The 21,261-nt window shown below is 38.1% G+C and overlaps 1 protein-coding gene across 1 annotated transcript in view; it reads right to left on the bottom strand.

Annotated features, from left to right (window-relative positions):
• Positions 1-14,184: 14,184 nt before the first annotated feature.
• LOC124622451 (proteasome maturation protein) overlaps positions 14,185-21,261 on the bottom strand; it is a 34,323-nt gene continuing 27,246 nt past the window's right edge. The window contains exons 3-4 of the mRNA XM_047148152.1: positions 14,628-14,688; positions 14,185-14,535 (exon numbers count right to left, since the gene is read on the bottom strand). Coding sequence (XP_047004108.1) covers positions 14,275-14,535; positions 14,628-14,688 — 322 coding nt within the window. The 3' untranslated portion in view covers positions 14,185-14,274. The remainder of the gene's footprint in view (positions 14,536-14,627; positions 14,689-21,261) is intronic.

Here is a 21,261-nt window from a genome sequence, read left to right as displayed (position 1 = left end):
AGGAAATTCAATATGGCTAAGCAGGAATGGAATAGCTAGAGGGGGAATGCAAAACTGTAGAAACATGGGGGAAAGATAGTTGCCATCTCCAGGGAAATTAAAGAGATCTGTGGAGAAAAGAGCAGGAGCATGTGAGCTAACATCCCATAGATATTCGGGCTGACATGCGGTTCCTCTTTGTTGATATGTCTTGGCTCAAACTCGTCTAGGAGTTGAACTGCACGTGTCACATTACATGCTGTAAATTAGGCACTTGTGACCCTTTGGTTAATTGTCTGGCTGATGGCAAAATGCAAAGTTAATATAACATACAATAACTGTAATAATAATATCTGGAACTTTTTTTGAAAAGTTGTTAAACTGTCCTGTTCCAACAGATGAATTAGAATTTCCAGTGACACCTCAAAATCTAGAGGGAGATTTCCCGCCAACAGAGCTAGAAATTCATGAAGCCATCAAAACACTCAAAAACAATAAAGCAAGTGGTGAAGACTCCATTACAGGAGAATTATTGAAGTGGTCAGAATCAAAAATCATAAAGGATCTACAGCTGCTTTTTGAGAACATTTGGAAAACTGAAAAGATTCCAGTTGAATGGGAAACAGCAATAATCCACCGCTACATAAAAAGGGAGACAAACAAAATGTCAGTAATTACAGAGGAGTGTCACTTCTGCCAGTGGCATACAAAATATTATCAAAAATTCTCCTCAACAGAGTGGTAGATATTTTAGACAAACAAATAGGAGAATATCAGGGTGGTTTTCGATAGGGAAGATCCTGTGCAGAACATATTTTTTAACTTAAAGTCAATAATTCACCATAGAATGTTAACCAGCAAACCAATACTAGTGTCATTTATAGATTTCAAGAAAGCATTTGACTGTATAGACAGAGAAACGTATAGATAAGGTCGTTAGAGAATTTGCTGTTAAATCAAAACAAGCAAACATAATTAGTGAAACACTAACAGGTACAGTATCTAAAATCAAATTTATGGGAGAAGTATCTCAGCCTTTTGAAATAAAAACTGGTGTTAGACAAGATGACGGTTTATCACCTTTACTGTTTAACTGTTCTAGAAAAAATTGTAAGGATCTGGAATTCGGAGCTAAAAAATCACAAAATTGAACCAATAACTCTGGGAAGGAAAACAAATGGAATTAACGTAAACTGTTTGGCTTTTGCAGATGATTTTGCAATACTTTCAGAAAACCTGACAGAAGCAGTTACTCAAATAAACATTCTGGAAAAATTAGCAAACAGAACTGGTCTCAAAATTTCAGCTGAAAAAACAAAATTCATGACAAATATAAAAAATGCACCAAAATACATAGAAACACAAATAGGTAAAATAGAGTGAGTAAATAAATTTAAATATCTTGGAGAAACTATACAACAGAATGGATTAGAAAAATCTGCAATAGATGTAAGAATTAACAAAATGGAAAGAGCATATCGTTTGACCAAAAATATTTACAACAAGAAATGTATATCTAGAAAAAACAAAACTGAAACACTACACCACAGTGGTATGACCAGAATGTTTATATGGATCTGAATGCCTAACGATGAACTATAAGATGGACAAACTAGAGGTACTGGAAAGAAGGATTATTAGAAAAATAATGGGTGCAATCAAAACTGCAGATGGTTGGAAAATAAGAAGTAATGAGGAGATCTACAAAAATATAGAGAAAATATCTGAAGTAATAGCCAAACAGAGATTACTTTTTTTTGGACATCTCTACCGAATGGATGGAAATAGACTAACAAAACAAATACTCCTATATTTCTGGAAGAAGAAATCGACAATAGCATGGATTACAGAAGTAAGAAAAGATCTTGAAAGAAACAACATCAAAGAATCAGAAATAGCAGAAAGAAACCGTTTTAAAAACAAAATACTAAATTTGGAAGGCTTTCAAAGCAGAAGAAATAAAAAATCGGGAATAACATGGACAGAAGAAAGGAAGAGACTTCATGGGGAGAAAATGAAGGAATACTGGAAAAATAGGAAACAACAACAAAGGAAGAGGAGGAACTGAAGTTGTTAACGTGATCCTAGTTGGTCAATATGACCGTAAAAAAAAAAAAAAAAATCTGGAACTAAATTAAGGACCCATAAATGATGTAGGCCACACAGTTGCGATTTGGTTAGAATGTTTGTTCAGAAAGCAAACACGAAAAGTTGTCGTATTTAGAATTACTGTTACACACGAGCGCATATCCATTTGACAGAGTTCGATCACTCACAGATTAGATTAGATTAATACTAGTTCCATGGATCATGAATACGATATTTCGTAATGATGTGGAACGAGTCGAATTTTCCAATACATGACATAATTAGGTTAATTTAAAAACATACTTAAGTTAATATAACAACTTTATTTTTTTGTGTTTTTTTGTTTTTCTTTATTTTTATTTTCTTTATTTTCATTTTTTTAATATTTTTGTTTTTTTTTCTTTTTTTTCTTAATTTATATCTAAAAATTCCTCTATGGAGTAGAAGGAGTTGTCATTCAGAAATTCTTTTAATTTCTTCTTAAATACTTGTTGGTTATCTGTCAGACTTTTGATACTATTTGGTAAGTGACCAAAGACTTTAGTGCCAGTATAATTCACCCCTTTCTGTGCCAAAGTTAGATTTAATCTTGAATGGTGAAGATCGTCCTTTCTCCTAGTATTGTAGTTATGCACACTGCTATTACTTTTGAATTGGGTTTGGTTGTTAATAACAAATTTCATAAGAGAGTATGTATACTGAGAAGCTACTGTGAATATCCCTAGATCCTTAAATAAATGTCTGCAGGATGATCTTGGGTGGACTCCAGCTATTATTCTGATTACACGCTTTTGTGCAATAAATACTTTATTCCTCAGTGATGAATTACCCCAAAATATGATGCCATATGAAAGCAATGAGTGAAAATAGGCGTAGTAAGCTAATTTACTAAGACGTTTATCACCAAAATTTGCAATGACCCTTATTGCATAAGTAGATGAACTCAAACGTTTCAGCAGATCATCAATGTGTTTCTTCCAATTTAATCTCTCATCAATGGACATACCTAAAAATTTGGAATATTCTACCTTAGCTATATGCTTCTGATTAAGGTCTATATTTATTAATGGCGTCATACCATTCACTGTACGGAACTGTATGTACTGTGTCTTATCAAAATTCAGTGAGAGTCCGTTTACAAGGAACCACTTAGTAATTTTCTGAAAGACAGTATTGACAATTTCATCAGTTAATTCTTGTTTCTCAGGTGTGATTACTATACTTGTATCATCAGCGAAGAGAACTAACTTTGCCTCTTCATGAATATAGAATGGCAAGTCATTAATATATAATAAGAACAACAAAGGACCCAAGACTGACCCTTGTGGAACCCCATTCTTGATAGTTCCCCAGTTTGAGGAATGTGCTGATCTTTTCATGTTACAAGAACTACTTATTTCAACTTTCTGCACTCTTCCAGTTAGGTACAAATTAAACCATTTGTGCACTGTCCCACTCATGCCACAATACTTGAGCTTGTCTAGCAGAATTTCATGATTTACACAATCAAAAGCCTTTGAGAGATCACAAAAAATCCCAATGGGTGGTGTTCGGTTATTCAGATCATTCAAAATTTGACTGGTGAAAGCATATATGGCATTTTCTGTTGAAAAACCTTTCTGGAAACCAAACTGACATTTTGTTAGTACTTCATTTTTACAGATATGTGAAGCTACTCTTGAATACATTACTTTCTCAAAAATTTTGGATAAAGCTGTTAGAAGGGAGATTGGACGGTAATTGTTGACATCAGATCTATCCCCCTTTTTATGCAAAGGTATAACAATAGCATATTTCAGTCTATCAGGGAAAATGCCCTGTTCCAGAGAGCTATTACACAGGTGGCTGAGAACCTTACTTATCTGTTTAGAACAAGCTTTTAGTATTTTGCTAGAAATGCCATCAATTCCATGTGAGTTTTTGCTTTTAAGCAAGTTTATTATTTTCCTAATTTCAGAGGGAGAAGTGGGTGAGATTTCAATTGTATCAAATTGCATAGGTATGGCCTCTTCCATTAACAGCCTAGCATCTTCTAATGAACACCTGGATCCTACTATATCCACAACATTTAGAAAATGATTATTAAAAATATTTTCAACTTCTCACTTTTTGTTCGTAAAGTTTTCATTCAATTTGATGGTAATACTGTCTTCCTCTGCTCTTGGTTGACCTGTTTCTCTTTTAATAATATTCCAAATTGTTTTAATTTTATTATCAGAGTTGCTGATTTCAGACATGATACACATACTCCTGGATTTTTTAATAACTTTTCTTAATATAACACAGTAGTTTTTATAATTTTTGATAGTTTCTGGGTCACTACTCTTTCTTGCTGTCAGATACATTTCCCTTTTCCGGTTACAAGATATTTTTATACCCTTAGTAAGCCATGGTTTGTTACAAGGTTTCTTACGAGTATATTTAACTATTTTCTTGGGGAAGCAGTTTTCAAATGCATTTACAAAAATGTCATGAAATAAATTATATTTTAAATTGGCATCAGGTTCACGGTACACCTCATCCCAGTCTAACTGCTGTAGGCTTTCCCTGAAATTTGCAATTGTTAAATCGTTGACTGAACGTACTACTTTGGAGGACTGTTTAGTATTGCTGAATGGAGCTATGTCACGAAACACAAGTCCAATACTCGACCTCGATATTTACATGACAAGTTTGAGTTCACATCAGGCACACAGCTGCTCATCGCTCAGAGACTAAGTCCCACGATACCACACAATGTGAAATTTTCTACATCGCTTCAATTCCTAGCTACCTAGAGACCAAACATCCGCTTTTGCGTCTCCATCAACACTGTTCCCTTTGGTGTCTAGACCAGAACTCTCCCACTGCCTGTTTCCGGCCACATCCCCTGCAAGCCAAACATCATTACTCAACTGACTAGGTCAGTTCCATTTCCTGAAGCTGTCAATCTGATTGGCTACAGCTTATTCTACATTATTTTACATTGTAACGTATTTAAATAATCAAAGCTTGACCACTTCCACGTTCTAAATAAAGTAACAATAATATCCATTACATAATATACATTAAATTCTTTTACAATAAAACCAATACAATTTCCTTCTTAGCTTTGAATACCATGGCCAGTAGCCTTGCACAATGTGCTTTCTGATAAATAAATAAAGAACAACAGTAACTATTATGCACTAAGCTTTACAACAAATATTCTATTACCTAATGACTTATCATTCAATGTGTTTTGTGTGGAGGAAATGATGATCTGATGGTCAACTGAAAATACTGATAATTTACAATTACTACATATTTTAAACAAATAAAGTTACAGAGTTGATATTTACAACATTTGCCATTTTAATTATGCACTTCTATATGAAATATTGATCATTAAGATTGACCAATGCATTCAGATTTTAGCATTCAGGTCTTTGTTACATAACTTGTTAGTTTCACTTTAACAGTAAATCCTAAACTATTATAGATATGATCAGTATTCAAGTTTTATTGGGATCACCATGAAAATTTATGGAGGATGGTAGAGTAAAATTACTGTGGCTTCATTCCCTGAATTACTACAGAATTAAATAGTTTTCATAAATGCTTCCCTTTATGGCTGATCTTAGGTCCACCCTATTTAACACTGTTACGTCTCCCTCGCCATAAAAAGCTTCTACGGGGTTTCCCTATGACGTAAGTTCTTGTCCGTCTCACTCGCACACTACAGCACTTAGGCCTCATTCAGCACAACAGATGCCTGTGAATTTCCCCATCTTGTGGCAAATCTGCGCTCTTTGTGGCACACGGTCCTGGACGACAGAGTTCGTTTCACAGTTCCTGAGGGCTGACTCTTTGGCTATATACTTAAGTGAGAACAAAATGCTCGTTAACTCACAAGCTGTGTGAATATCAAGAGCTCAGAAGGCAAGCCAGCACTAAGCAAAGATGGGAAATCTGAAAGGTGTACGGAATATATAGACGGTCTATGAAAGAGAAACAAAAGTTAGGCCACTGTTACAGAAAGAAAGGAGAATGTAGGTGAGGATGAGATGGGCGAAATGATACCGAGCGAAGAATCTGACGGCGCGCTGAAAGACAAATGCAAACAAGCTCTCTAAGTAGATGTTCCCTACGAATTACTGATATAATTGGGAATGCTAACCATGACAAAACTATTCCACCTGGTGCACAAAGTATATGAAACAGGGCAAATACCTTCAGATTTCAAGAACAATGTTATAATTCTAACTCCAAAGAACGCAGTGCTGATAGGTGTGAACAAGGTCAAGGTTGTCATCGGCGGGGAGGGGGGAGTGTGGGGGACAGGGTGGATGTGGCCCTGTCACTATTTTTTTGAAAAGCAATTTCAATTTTTTGTGTCCTAGTTGACACAAAAGAATGCTGTTGAATGAATATCTCCAAGCTTAACTTATTACACATAGTAATAGCTCTTGTGCAGTTAGAATTGATGGTTTGCAGGATTTACTAATGTGCCAGAATATCAATATTATTCACTAAAGCAACAATATTCCAAGTTTACGTGAACTGTGTTGGTATGACTATGAGTGGTGAAGGAGCATGGTAGATAAGCACAAATCTGATTGCTTTTGCTATGTTTTTAGAAGGGTGGCAAAGAGACACACGGCTAACAATTGAATGCCATGCGACAATCACTTATAATCTGGTGTTGGTATAGTAATATCACTAACTGTATCAAGTGGAATTGCTATGAAGTGAGTTCAAAGCAGTTCACCCATACTGATATTTTTAGGCAAATGTACGATGGTAAGTAAATATTTATTACAAAATGTATTTCACTTTATTCAAATTTACCACCACAATGTAGTAGAAACATAGGTTATATGAATTTTTCAACTATATCTTAAACTGATCTAAATACAGTACACAGACTATTAAGTTCTATATACAGGGTGTATACACGGACAAGGAAAAACATTCCTCGATTTTCCAGTTAAAAATACACTTGTCTCCAGGTGGAAACATTTTCCTCAGCAGGAAAAAAAAAAAAAAAAAAAAAAAAAAAAAAAAAAAAAAAAAAAAAAAAAAACCAAAACAGCACACGTTTTGGAAAGATCTTTGATGAGCAGCAACTTGTACGCTGTGTATTTTTGTTTTACAGATGCATAAATACAAATTCCACCAAACATAACACATTGTCTCTGAAGTTTTGAAATCAAGATTGTAATATGCTTTTGTCAGTCAATCATGGTTCAGGTCACATAATCTCGGCTGCCAATGACAGCAGATATTCAGAGCATGGGACACATGATGTAGTCGGCCAACAGCATCACTTAAGTAGTGTGAACACACAAATAGGGAAAGTTAATAGTTTAAATTAATATAGGTATAGTACAGGTACAAGAAAAGCTAAGCTTTTACATATAATATTGGTCTATTTGCGTGTGTTATTCTTTAAGATATATCAGATGCGTGTGTAAAATTTTAAATAGTAACATAAATGTCTGGTCTTCTGGCCCGAAATTCATCTGGTGTAAAAGAAAATTACTTTGAAAGTAACGCTTCTCAAACTACCATTCCCAATATTTTTTTCCATGACCAGTTAGAAACGTAAACAGTTGTGACGCCACGCTCAAACAAACTAGTTACTTGTTATGAAGTATTGCGTAGTCTTCGTCCTAAAGCCTTTGACACATTCTATGGAGAAACTTGGAAACAGAATTAAAGTTCAAGGAGAGAAAATAAAATCTGAGTTTTGTCGATGGCATAATTCTGGCAAGGCAGCAAAGAACATGGAAGAGCAGGTCTTGAAAAGTGATTGCAAGATGAACATCAATCAAGACTTAAAGAAAGATAATGGAGAATACAGTCAAATTAAGGCAGGTGATGTTGATAAAATTAGATTAGGAAATGGGACAAAAAAGATCGCGAGTTTTGCTATTTGGGCAGCAAAGTAACTGATGATGGCCAAAGTTGAGATGCTATTAAATGCAGATGGGATATACGAGGGTAAGTCAATTATTATCCACAGTTTAGTTATATTTTTGTTTATTTTGGTAGTACTGTCATTTTACGTTGATGACGCATGCTTTGTTTATTTGTTGTTATATCTTTGCAATTTTCAAGCTGCTAGGTTAGTTTCGTTATTGCTGCCGTGCTGTTAATCATAGCTGCTCTGCTGTCTATTTGCACCAAAGAAGAGCAACATTCAGTGATCCATTTTTTGTGCTCGGAAGGTGTATCAGAGCCCGAAATTCATTGAAGACTTTCGGTACAGTACAGGAACAGTGTTTTGCCACAACGGAGTGTCTATGAATGGATTGAAACATTTTGAAATGGTCGCACAAGTGCAACGCGCTTACAGTTTTTTGGGATGCACAAGGTCCAGTACTGCAACATTATGGGGAAAGGGGCACAACAATAAAGGGTACATTATAGTGAGATGCTAACTGCCAGACTAAAGCCTGCAATTCAAAGCAAACGCCAAGGATTGCTGTCAAAAGTTGTTGTGTTGTTGCACGACAATGCCCGTCCACATACTGGTGCCCACACTACTGAAACGCTTCAGAAACTCTGGATCTTCCTCCATATAGTCCCGATCTTGCTCCTTCTGACTATCACTTGTTTGGTCCACTTAAACAGACATTAAGGGGTCATTGATTTGCCTTGGATGAAGAAGTGAAAGAAGCGGTGCATTCCTGGCTTGCAGCTCAACCGAGAACCTTCTTTTATGAGGACATCAGGAAACTTTTACAACAATGGACACAGTGTGTTGAAATGCAAGAAGACTATGTCGAAAAAAGATGTTCTTGTAAGTTTCCTATTGGAAAAACACACACACACACACACACACACACACACACACAAAAGCAGGCACCTCACGCATATGACCACCATCACCAGCACTTTGTGCCGGAATGGCAGGTGATGGTCATGTGTGCATGAGGTGTGCCTGCTTGTGTGAATGAATATATATCTGTGTGTGTGTGTGTGTGTGTGTGTGTGTGTGTGTGTGCGCATGGGCGCGAGTAACAATCTATCTCTTCCTTGTACTGTTGTTATTCCAACTTGGAATTTCTATTGTTTACACTCCTCTAAACAAATTTTTATATTGCGAATCTATGTAAACAAAAATAATACCTAATTCAATACTCCAGTAGATCACTGTAAAATATTAAATAAGCAGCGCATGAGTCATGTTGTGTGTTAATGATCTTGCAGACAATATTAATAGTAAAATCAGGCTTCCTGCAGATACGCAGTTATCTATAGTGAAGCACTACCCGAGAGAAGCTGCATAAATATTCAGTCAGATCTTGATAGGATTTCAGCCATGGTGCAGACTGACAACTTCCTCTAAATATTGAGAAATGTAAAATTTAGTACTTCACAAAATGAAAAAATGTAGTATCCTATGATTATAATGTCAATGAGTACTGTTGGAATTGGCCACTCATACAAATACCTGGGTGTAACACTTTGTAGGGATATGAAATGGAATGATCACACAAGCTCAGTAATGGGTAAAGCAGGCGGTGGCAGATTTGGGTTAATTGGTAGTTAGAATACTGGGGAAGTGCAATCAGTCCACAAAAGAGATTGCTTGCAAATCACGGCTTTAAATTATTACTCTAGGGATGTACAACAACTTCCTACATATCACTCACTCAGGGATCATGAGGATAAGATTAGCATTAACTACTGCATGCACAGAGGCATTCAATCATTCTTCCTGCACTCCATATGTGAATGGAATAGGAAGAAACTCTAATAACTGGTGCAATGGGGCATACCCTCTGCCATGCACCTCAAGCTGGTTTGCAGAGTATGGGTGTAGATTTAGTACTGTCCTAAAACTGCTAAATCATTCCAAATGAAACTGCAAATGGAAATGTGAACACACACAATGTGCACATTACTCTCTTAAATTCGATGTTTTTGTGCAATATCCCAACAAAATGTTGATGGGCCTTTCTTTGTGGATGAGGCACCTGTAACTGGCATTTCTTATCTTGATGCACTAGAACTGTGGCACTTTTCACAACTGGAAGAAGCTGAGTCACATAACTTTATTTGACAAAATAATGCCACTTCACCGGCATAACTTACAAGGGAACCTCCCCATCGCACCCCCTCAGATTTAGTTACAAGTTGGCACAGTGGATAGGCCTTGAAAAACTGAACACAGATCAGTCGAGAAAACAGGAAGAAGTTGTGTGGAACTATGAAAAAAAATAAGTAAAAGATACAAACTTAGTAGTCCATGCGCAAGATAGGCAACTTCAAGGATAATGTGAGCTCATGAGTGCCGTGGTCCCGTGGTTAGCGTGAGCAGCTGCGGAACGAAAGGTCCTTCGTTCAAGTCTTCCCTTGAGTGAAAAGTTTACATTCTTTATTTTCGCAAAGTTATGATCTGTCCGTTCGTTCATTGACGTCTCTATCCACTGTAATAACTTTAGTGTCTGTGTTTTGCGACCGCACCGCAAACTTGCAGTTCGGAAGATAATAATTGACCTTGTTATTGAAGTCGCGAGCTATATTTACTGGACTTATATTGCCCACGGAATACATCTCACGTATTTAATGCACTCTCCTCCAAAGTAGCGAACAGTCAACTGCCAGCCAGAGAGCCTCGTTAGCAAGAATACTCTCTCTTCCATGCGCTGTAGTCGACTGAGGGTCGTGTGTTTCCATGTTTGTTTAGGTGTAGCGTCCCTATACTACGGCGCAGTTACCTCGCATCGGACGGACAGATAATAATTGTCTGAAAATAAAAAATTAAACTTTTCACTCGAGGGAAGACTTGAACCAAGAACCACTCGTTCCGCAGCTGCTCACGCTAACCACGGGACCACGGTGCTCATGAGCTCATACTGTCCTTCAAGTTGCCTATCTTGCACATGGACTGCTCAGTTTGTATATTTTGCTGATTTTTTTTCATAGTTCCACACAACTTCTTCCTGTTTTCTCGATTGATCTGTGTTCAGTTTTTCAAGGCCTATCCACTGTGCCAACTTATAACTAAATCTGAGGGGGGTGCGATGGGGAGGTTCCCTTGTTAGTATGCAAAGGGGCAAACAACATTGTACCTGAGAGCTGGATTGGCCGCAAGTGGCCAGATGACAGACCTTGTTCTCCGACATCCACATTCACACACGATCTGACACCTTGCGATTTCTACCTTCGGGGGTTCGTTAAGGATCATTTGTATGTGCTTCTGCTCCCAGCTGATTTACTCAACTTTTGAAGAAACAGCATTGTTGCAACAATTATTCCAGACACACTGACCAAAGTTTAGGAAGAACTCGCTTATCGGTTCGATGTGTGACGAATGGCACTCACATCGAACACTTGTAAAACATATGAGTTGCTCTTTCATTTGATGTATTACTAGTAATAAAGGAAATATCTCACCGAATAGTGGGAGAGTTAAGCCTTAGACAGGCACACACAGGAATGGAGTTCTACAGGTTGGCTGGAGTGAGGATTTGTGGTGGATGAGTGTAGAAAAGAAAAGACATGGAGCAGGAGGAAGGGTGGGTAATCAACCTTCCCTCCTGCTCCATGTCTTCCTTTTCCAATTACACTTGCGCATTATATATTCTGTTAATTTTACACAGCTTAAATAATGAATCTAAGGTGAAAACTTTATTTAAGAGAAACAATATTAAAATCATACTTACCAACATAAACAATGACGTTATTCTGTGTTTCCTCTGCTGCTAGGTTTGTTCTGCATATAATGGTAACAGCAGTTGTAGTAGAAGATTTTCATTACTATTTAATCAGTGACAGTATGATGATCAGTTGTTCGCAATCAACAAACATTAGGCACAAACCAAAACTCTTAATGATAGCCATAGTTTTAAATTCATTTCAATCTGCACTGGTTTTCAAATGGTATACAGTACTCCAAATACTTAAAACAGAAATGTTCTGAACACAGAAACATATTTTAAAAAAAATTACCAAAAAAAAACAGCTTAATGACTACAAAATGCTAACTGAGATAATCTTAACATCAAAATTCATGACCATGTAGTAGATGACGAGAAGGATTTCTGCTATGTCTAATGAAAAATAATTCATCACAGACTAAGTGAAAGGGATAAAAGAAGTACACTAGTACAAGCAAATTCAGTCAATTAGTATCAAACATAGGCCTTAAAATGAGAAAGAAATTTCTGAAAATGTAGCTCTGGAGCACAGTATTGTATGAATGCGAATCTAGAACTGAGGGGGAAATGCAAGAAGAGAATCTAAGTGAATGAGATGTGTTAAGAGATGGATGAAATCTGAATGGGTCAATAAGATAAGAAATCAGGAAGTACTCTGCAGAATTGGCAACAAAAATGTGTGTGGAAAACACTGACTAGAAAGAGGGTAAGGATGATGGTAAATGTCCAATCAGGGAATAGCTTCAGTGGTATTAGGAAGCCATTGGAGGGGGGTGTTACAGGAAGAGAAGGAAGGTACAGGAAGAGAGAGAGACTAGAATATATAAATCAAATAATTGGTGACATTAGGTGTAAAAGCAACTCAAGGATGATGAGAAAGACCTAGGCGAGGAAATTGTGGAGCGCCGTATCAAAGTGATAATAAGACTGATTACCCAAAAGAAGTTATCGTTAACACTCCTACTCTGCTGTTTCATCTGTATGGTTACATTAAGGAAAACACTAGCAATGTACGTAATGAGTGCAAATAATAACAGCACCCATAGGCATTTTTGAGGATGATGTTTAATTAACAAGAAAAAGTTTAAGGGCATTTCATACACACTTAGCAACAGAGTACGAAAGGAAAAATTTGAACTATTTGCAACAAACAGTACATTTATTGAGTTCGACAGCAAAAATAGTGACTGCACATTTCGACAAAAACACATTCTGGGCTTGAATAACAAAATTACACAATTAAAATTTAGCTACTGCAGACCTATATGAGTTTAAAATGTTACAACAACTGCATACGTATTGAATAGCAAACACATGAAGGTCAACCAGTAGTTACCTTTACTGGCCAATAATTAATTTAGTGGGTCAATAATTGTACATTAAGCTTTAGGATTCACTAGTAGGTCAGCCAGGATTTGTCTCAATTATCACTTTTCACCTACAGCAAATGTTGGTTAAGCTGAAAAACTCCAAGTTACATCATAGTTCACAGTCCACGTTAAACTGTAGGTACCGATATTTCTGTGTGGGTAAGTCAGTTTAAAGGCCAGAGGAAAGGTAACACCTCCAAAATGGCCATGCCTAGTAAATCACACTGGAGCCCAAATCAACCACTCAGTTGTTTACCGCTCTACTTAAGCCACCTGCTCTGGCAACAGCTTTTTAGCATTGAATAACAGTGGCTTTAAAACTTGTAAGCTACTGAAACTTTTGTCCTCATAGAAAACCACCCACAACCATGACCAATAGTCTACAATGCATTTTTGCATCATGCTCAGCAAACAGCTGAAAGCCCAATTCATTGCTACATTGCTACACCACAGTCAGCAACAGTTTGTGTTCAAAGTCAAATTGTTTGTGGCAAACAACAGGTGGCTATGAGTGTGGGGCTGTGAGTGGGTAGCTTCCAGATGACTTATTCTCTATGGTGTTGGTCACATTGGGAACTCTGACAACACTGTTTAGAAAACACACAGCCAGAATATGCCACTTGCTGTTTTCATAATATCCTGTGCCACTGTGGTGAGCAGCATACTGTGTTCCAGTGGCTTAAGTCCTGAGAAGTAGATTGCTTATTTCATTTACTATACATACATCTGACTCTGTTTCTTTTGGCTCTGTAAAAAATATCTTGAAATTTGATAAGTTTCTTCAACTTATTTTCCTCCATCTTCACAACATGGAAACACTAATAATAAATACTGTGTATCTACAACGTGCAATAAATATCTGTGGTCAAAGTCCAATATTCATGTTGATAGCTGATTTAGCTGTGTTGCCAAGCACAGCCTTGTGCTAATTTCAATTAACAGTGAACCTTGTTAAATTGAGTGAAGTTCAGTGTTATACAACATAGCAAATTCATGAACTGGATTTTCTGTCAAAACTGATCTCCAGTCAGTGAAGTTTACACATTCGCTCTAAATGTTATGTAGCTTTAAAACAATGCCATTAACTATAATGTCCAACAAAAAGCATACAACCATTGGATTTTTAAAACATTTTATTATAATGTCTAAATTACAAGTTATGATCCAAAAATACAGGAAAATGGGAACACACAGCATTACAATTACTATTTGTCCCAAAGCTTCTCCAAAAGAAGGTGAGGTTGTGCCATCTCCTCACGGAACTCTTCGATGTTCAGTATGTCTTCGAAACCTATGCGGTCGTCACGCCCCGTCAGGGTGTCGTACATGAGATTTGAGCTGGGCAGAAAGGGCAAGTGACCCACCCTTCGTGCAGCACGCAGCTCCATCGCAAACTTCAGCGGCCCCTGCAGGCCTTGCAAGTTCTGCATCATCTGCATCGACATGCGGAGCTCGTTGGCAGCATACTGCAGTTGGAGAACAAAAAATATAACTAAATTTGAAAAATTTTACAATTCACTGCATTTCAATGAAAGTAATTTTTTTTCTTTTCACTTACATTACTTTCAGATTCTTCCAAAGGATGTGAAGGAACTAATTTTTCTTTTGTTGCAGCAAGTCTGAAAAAGACAAGTATTAAAGTTATGATTCATCATCTCTAAAGCTGTTTATTCTAAACAGAGGAATTATCTTTAACCCTGTGAGAATAATATTTCACCATACTCATATTCCACAGAAAAGAAGAGATGTAACAGAAATAACTTAATGGAGGTATTAAAAATGAACCAAGACAGGAAACATAATAAAAGGACACAGCAGACAGCTTGTCAAATTTGAACAAAATAAGTGGGAAACATTATACAGAGAGAAAAAAGAAGTTACCATTAAATGGCACTGTAAGAGGCAGAATATGCAAAATAAAAGTTGCAGGATCCACAGTTGTTCCTCAGTTTGTATCAAAGACTCTTGGCATGACTTTCTCATGTGGGATCACACACGGCTGGTAAAGCTCTTTTACAAGAATGGTGATTGTGTGCCAATAGCTCTGTATAAGTTCCAGACATTCAATGGCATGCAAAACGGCACTGGCCCAATGTCTACCAAAGGTCTGCAGAAAATGGTTACGAAATTCAAAAAGACAGGTTCTTTTGAAATGCAATGTGACAAGGGAACGAAAACAACTGATCCGACATCAGTAAATGATGTGGCCACAACACTACAGGAGCACTTGAGTGGTGATGTGCACACATGCACTGCGTAGGGATTTGCCCAAACTTGGGATATGTCTGTGAACACAGCGTGTAAATCTCTATGACACACACTGCACTGCTATCCACCCATAATTACCGATGTTCTGGAACTGCTTCTTACTGATGTGACAGTAAGGCCAGTGAAGCATCTACTGCAGCGGCATTTTGCAAGAGCTAGAATTATCAGCCATAATTTTCCTTCAGTCTGGCCATCTAGATCACCTGATCTCAACCCATGTGACTCCAAGCTCTGCAGTTATCTGAAAGATGCTGTGTTCAGTGCTCCAATTACAAATGTAGCTGAATTAAAGGCACACACTGCATAACACATTCTGAACATGAGCCCAGAGGCACTCCGATCTGCTGTGGAATATACTGTTTCTAAATTTCAACTTGTGGCATACAACAGTGGACAGCACATCATCTCGCCAGTTTCACAATGATCAAAAATGGATTTCAGTTTCTTTTTATGCAGTTTTTGGCCTCAGGAAATTCAAAACCAATGTTTCCCATCCAATGTGATGTGGCCCTGCCATGGTGGATGGGCTTACATAATTAACAGTGCCCCAACTGCTGAATGCCAAACTTGTGCTGTGATGCACGTGACACAGTATGGCTGATTTAATGTGCAACTCTCACCATAACCATCATATTGCTATTCCTCTGTTATTTATAGTCAAACCTATTTCCGCCATGACTCTTAAAGCACTACCTAGTGGTAAAATTTTTTTCCATAACGCTTCCCCATAATTTGATAATATTCCACTGAAATTTCATGTCATTCTGAGCATTTTTAAACTGGTACTTTAATTATGATCAGCCTGTATACTTACACCCCATTCCCTTTCACGATTCCAGCTGCGGATCTACGTCAAATCTCTCTTTGTCCAAAAGTGGAATGACATCTGGTGTGTTACTGCTCATCGTAATAAACTGTGCACAATCAAGGCGTCTACTGCAGTTTGGTGCTCTTCCTTCCACTCCTCTCGGAAGGAGTCCACTGTTTTATGCCGTCTACACATTGCTCATACCAGGCTCACCCATTGCTTCCTCCTGCATTATTAACCACCCCCATAATGTGGTTGTGGAGCCAGACTGACAGTATCCCACATACTGGTGAACTGTCCCCCATGGGCTGGGTTGGGTTGTTTGGGGAAGGAGACCAGACAGCGAGGTCATCGGTCTCGTCGGATTAGGGAAGGATGGGGAAGGAAGTCGGCCGTGCCCTTTCAGAGGAACCATCCCGGCATTTGCCTGGAGTAATTTAGGGAAATCACGGAAAACCTAAATCAGGATGGCCGGACGCGGGATTGAACCGTCATACTCCCGAATGCGAGTCCAGTGTCTAACCACTGCGCCACCTCGCTCGGTAGCTGTCCCCCATCTTTTGGCCCTTTGTGCTAAGTATAGTCTTCCTGGTTCCATAATTTTAATATTAGTAGACGCTTTACGGATGGCTGAACTGGTCCTCAGTTTCCTCCGTGAAAGTGGTTTTCATTTCCAGATATAAGATTTTGCTTTACTCCTGGAGCAGGGGCAGGGTGGTTGTGGATGGGACCTCTCCATGTATTCTCAGTAGGGGGTCCCATGATCATGACCACTCCCCCATAGAAAGACCGCCCCTTTTTTCCAGTTTTTAGACTTGGTTTCACCTTTTAAGCTTTCTACTGTGTGTGTTTTAACTTCATTATTTTATGATTTGACTCCACTGACTGGAGCCCTCCACTTTTAATGGACCCTCTTTCTTCTGTGAGTAACTTCAGAACTGCGGGACTGATGACATCACTGTTTGGTCCCATAAACCCTCTCAATCAATCAATCAATCATCTGACACTGTTTCATAAGAATATCATTGTGTAATGAGATTGGTAATGTACATTTGATTCTTTCTACTGCATACATCCAGAACTCTGATGAAATATTTGTACGCATGTGCTGTGTCCATGGACAAGGCCACCTGTCATGGACAAATAAGAATACCGAAGATTGTGGCACCATATGCCTGCTTGGATATGTGATGTCACATGGCAGATTTCCCTGGTCAAAACATTGCTATGGTGACCATGACGTCACTTGAGCATATTTATTTTTCTTGTATACAGAAACTGATGTTAATGGAGATTGTTTTATTGGATTTTTAGCATTTGTTACTAGTTGCAGTTAATGATGATTCAGAGTGATGTGTACCATGGAGTTGCTTCTAGATATTTCACTCAAGTTAGCTCTTTGATAGTAGATCAGGGAGGTGTTTAATTTCATTCTTGCTATATAGGCCAAGTGGTGGAGTTTTCTATACCAGTTTTTCAAGTGATTTACAGTTTTTGTCGTATACAACACTGTATGAGCTGCAAGGTTCGAGTGGATTTTTTGGTAGAGCCTAACAGTGTTTTGCAGCTTAATTTGTGTGTTGATATCATATAGTTAAGTTTATCTATTTAGGTTAACTGAAATTGTCAATGCTAATTTTATGGATTTAGTGTTTAATGTAGGCTTGTTTGATTTAGTGCAGGTCTTTGTTTGGGTATATATTTTGTATTAGGAATGTCATTTTGTTTGTCCTCCTTCCCCAAACCCATCATTTTGTTTGTCCTTCCCCAAACCCCCTAATTACTGCAGTTGTCTTGTTGGTTTCATGTTCTTCCTCAATTTATTTTGTATAGTGGGATTGTTTTCCTTTCTCACTGTCTTGAATGTGTGATATAGTTGCCATATTGCACAAGGGTGAAACGGTGGTGCCTGTCATCTTCATATCATCACAGGTCAAAGCTGATGGCAGGTATCAGACTTTAGGTAATTCCCTCACCAACATTTTGGTTGTAGTGTTACAGATATTGTGATGGAGCTTGTTGAAAATAAATTAAATGAAAAATAATTTAAAGTAAAGACATAAAGAAATTACAGACACTGGCTGTGAGCAGGCACTGATTTAAATCAATAGGGAAAGTAAAAAATAGGTGCTGGACTAAGATTCGAACCTGGGGCTGCTCCTTATTAGGCAGATGCACTGATCACTAAGCCAGCCAGACACAGCTGTAAGGAATGCCTCGTCAGACCCAAATTCTCAACTTATCCACACACTACTGTGAGTGTACCTTGACCATTATTCTCGTTATTCGTGGCATTTCACTGATTCCCAGAAGAGTTTAGGCCTAGTGTGCGCCTGCCCTGAAGAGATCATTGACTGTCCTCACCTCTATTACATATTTGTTGCGTCTTAATTTCACATGTCTGAAACAGCAGACATCATTTATATACAATTTAGAATAACATTACTGCTGCAGTGGCATATGTATGTAAACATAATACTCGTATCACACAGAACATTGCACTATATGGGTTGATGTGACAGTCAATGTGAAAATGGCATAGCACCAAAATCAGCTGATAGTGATATTTATTACAACAATTGTGTGACAGCCAAGGTGAAAAATGGAATTGTCCTTAAATATATTTATGGCTGTGGCACCAAGTATGAAACAACTTATTCAATAAGTTCTTTTTGGATGAGTCTGTTTTGAAATATAGTGGCAGATATAAGCTGCATAGATTTTCTAACCAACTTCTTCAGTGTCCATCACGTATCTACATCTACGTGACTACTCTGCAATTCACATTTAAGTGCTTGGCAGAGGGTTCATCGAACCACAATCATACTATCTCTCTACCATTCCACTCCCGAACAGTGCGCGGGAAAAACGAACACCTAAACCTTTCTGTTCGAACTCTGATTTCTCTAATTTTATTTTGATGATCATTCCTACCTATGTAGGTTGGGCTCAACAAAATATTTTCGCATTCGGAAGAGAAAGTTGATGACTGAAATTTCGTAAATAGATCTCGCCATGAGGAAAAACGTCTTTGCTTCAATGACTTCCATCCCAACTCGCGTATCATATCTGCCACACTCTCTCCCCTATTACGTGATAATACAAAACGAGCTGCCCTTTTTTGTACCCTTTCGATGTCCTCCGTCAATCCCAACTGGTAAGGATCCCACACCGCGCAGCAATATTCTAACAGAGGACGAACGAGTGTAGTGTAAGCTGTCTCTTTAATGGACTTGTTGCATCTTCTGAGTGTCCTGCCAATGAAACGCAACCTTTGGCTCGCCTTCCCCACAATATTATCTATGTGGTCTTTCCAACTGAAGTTGTTCGTAATTTTAACACCCAGGTACTTAGTTGAATTGACAGCCTTGAGAATTGTATTATTTATCAAGTAATCAAATTCCAACGGATTTCTTTTGGAACTCATGTGGATCACCTCACACTTTTCGTTATTTAGCGTCAACTGCCACCTGCCACATCACATAGCAATCTTTTCTAAATCACTCTGCAACTGATACTGGTCTTCGGATGACCTTACTAGACGGTAAATTACAGCATCATCTGCGAACAACCTTGTTCTCTCTGATGGACTCCATGTATAACTGGCAGCCATTCTTCTCACTTTTCTGCAGTTGTGGTACAAGAGAAATCATCTCATCCCCATCAACATGCAAGTCACCGAAGTTGCAACAGGTCTACCAGATGGGAGGCCCTAGCCACACGACATGTCCCATTATCTCCTCACATTCATGCTAAGCAAACTGAACATATCTTGTTGTAGCCATTCATTTTGATGTTTTATTTGATTACTGTTTTGTAGTTGCATGAGCAGAGATGATAGTGAGAGCCAACTGTATATCATTTCCAGTAAATAACATTTTCTCGGCTTTAGTTACATTCATTTTCCTAAACTTATTGGTACAACACATTTTGGAAGCATAGGGCCACCATCAGGTGCCTAAATGTTAACTACACAATAGCTGTTAATTACAGATTCATGTAAACTGCAAAAAGATTTTTTGCCAGTCGCGTCAGTGAGGTTGTATTCTGAGACGTCACTTTCCAGAAACATTAATGATAATGTGTGGTTTTTATTTAAATAATTTCAGAGTACATTATTATCTGCTACACAGAGTGCAAAAACAAAAACTGCTTCATCATTACTTGCCACCTATTCATTGAGGTGTGTGACTCTAGGCCCTGTTCACCTTGAGGCTTTATTCATTCTTATTAAGACTTATCATGCTCATTGATTTCAATGACTTTCCTGAACAAATAAGTCTGGCAGGCCTTCCCCACCAGGATGTGCATGGCAGTGAATTTTATTATGGTATTGGTCTTGCAGAGCAAATGCTCCACCACAACTGATTCTCGACCTGTCTCAGCCTGCAGTACGATTAGTGTTCGATGATCCTAGTATTGTGGGTCAGCTACCAATTCATCTTGCACCTGCTACAGGTGTATTAATGATTCCTTTTTTCTGGCTCAAGAGATGATTTGAAAGTTGGCCAGGTATTGGTAGGTGTATGCCGCTTACCAATACACTCTGTAGTTTAGATTCTCACCATTCCTTGTAATCAGCACATTTAGAAAGTGTAGCTTTTGGTCCTTTTCTACCTCCACAGTAAATTTAATGTTGCTTTGAATACTGTTCAGATGTCTTATGAAATCGCCAAAATGTTTCCTAGCACAGCCCCACACAACAAACATTTCATTGACGTACTCTAGCCAGTTCCCTGGGATGACCACATGATTTAGGACCCATAGAAAGACAGCTGAGCAGGTGGCCAAGGGCAGAGAGATGGGTGGATAGCAAAGACCAAAGGGTGATGAGAGTAACATCAGTCGATAGCCTTCTGGCTGCTCATTGAATGTATACAAATTAAAACACTATGGAGGGAGGCCTTAGAAACAAAATGGAGGACTCCGCGAACGGTTAGAAGTGCTGCTGTGAACACACTACATGATCATGGCAATAAATGGTGTTCTAAACCAGGAGATGTCAAAGCGTATCCTACCTTATCAATTGTATTAGAACCATCAATGTAGAAGATGGTGGCACCCTGGAACTCTGCAAGGTTGGCATGTAGAAGATGCTGGAAAATCATAGGGGTGA

The sequence above is a fragment of the Schistocerca americana genome, chromosome 7 (assembly GCF_021461395.2).
Source record: "Schistocerca americana isolate TAMUIC-IGC-003095 chromosome 7, iqSchAmer2.1, whole genome shotgun sequence".
Lineage (NCBI taxonomy): Eukaryota > Metazoa > Arthropoda > Insecta > Orthoptera > Acrididae > Schistocerca > Schistocerca americana.
Note: the sequence above shows the minus strand (reverse complement) of the source record. Positions and strands in the feature narration are given on the sequence as shown.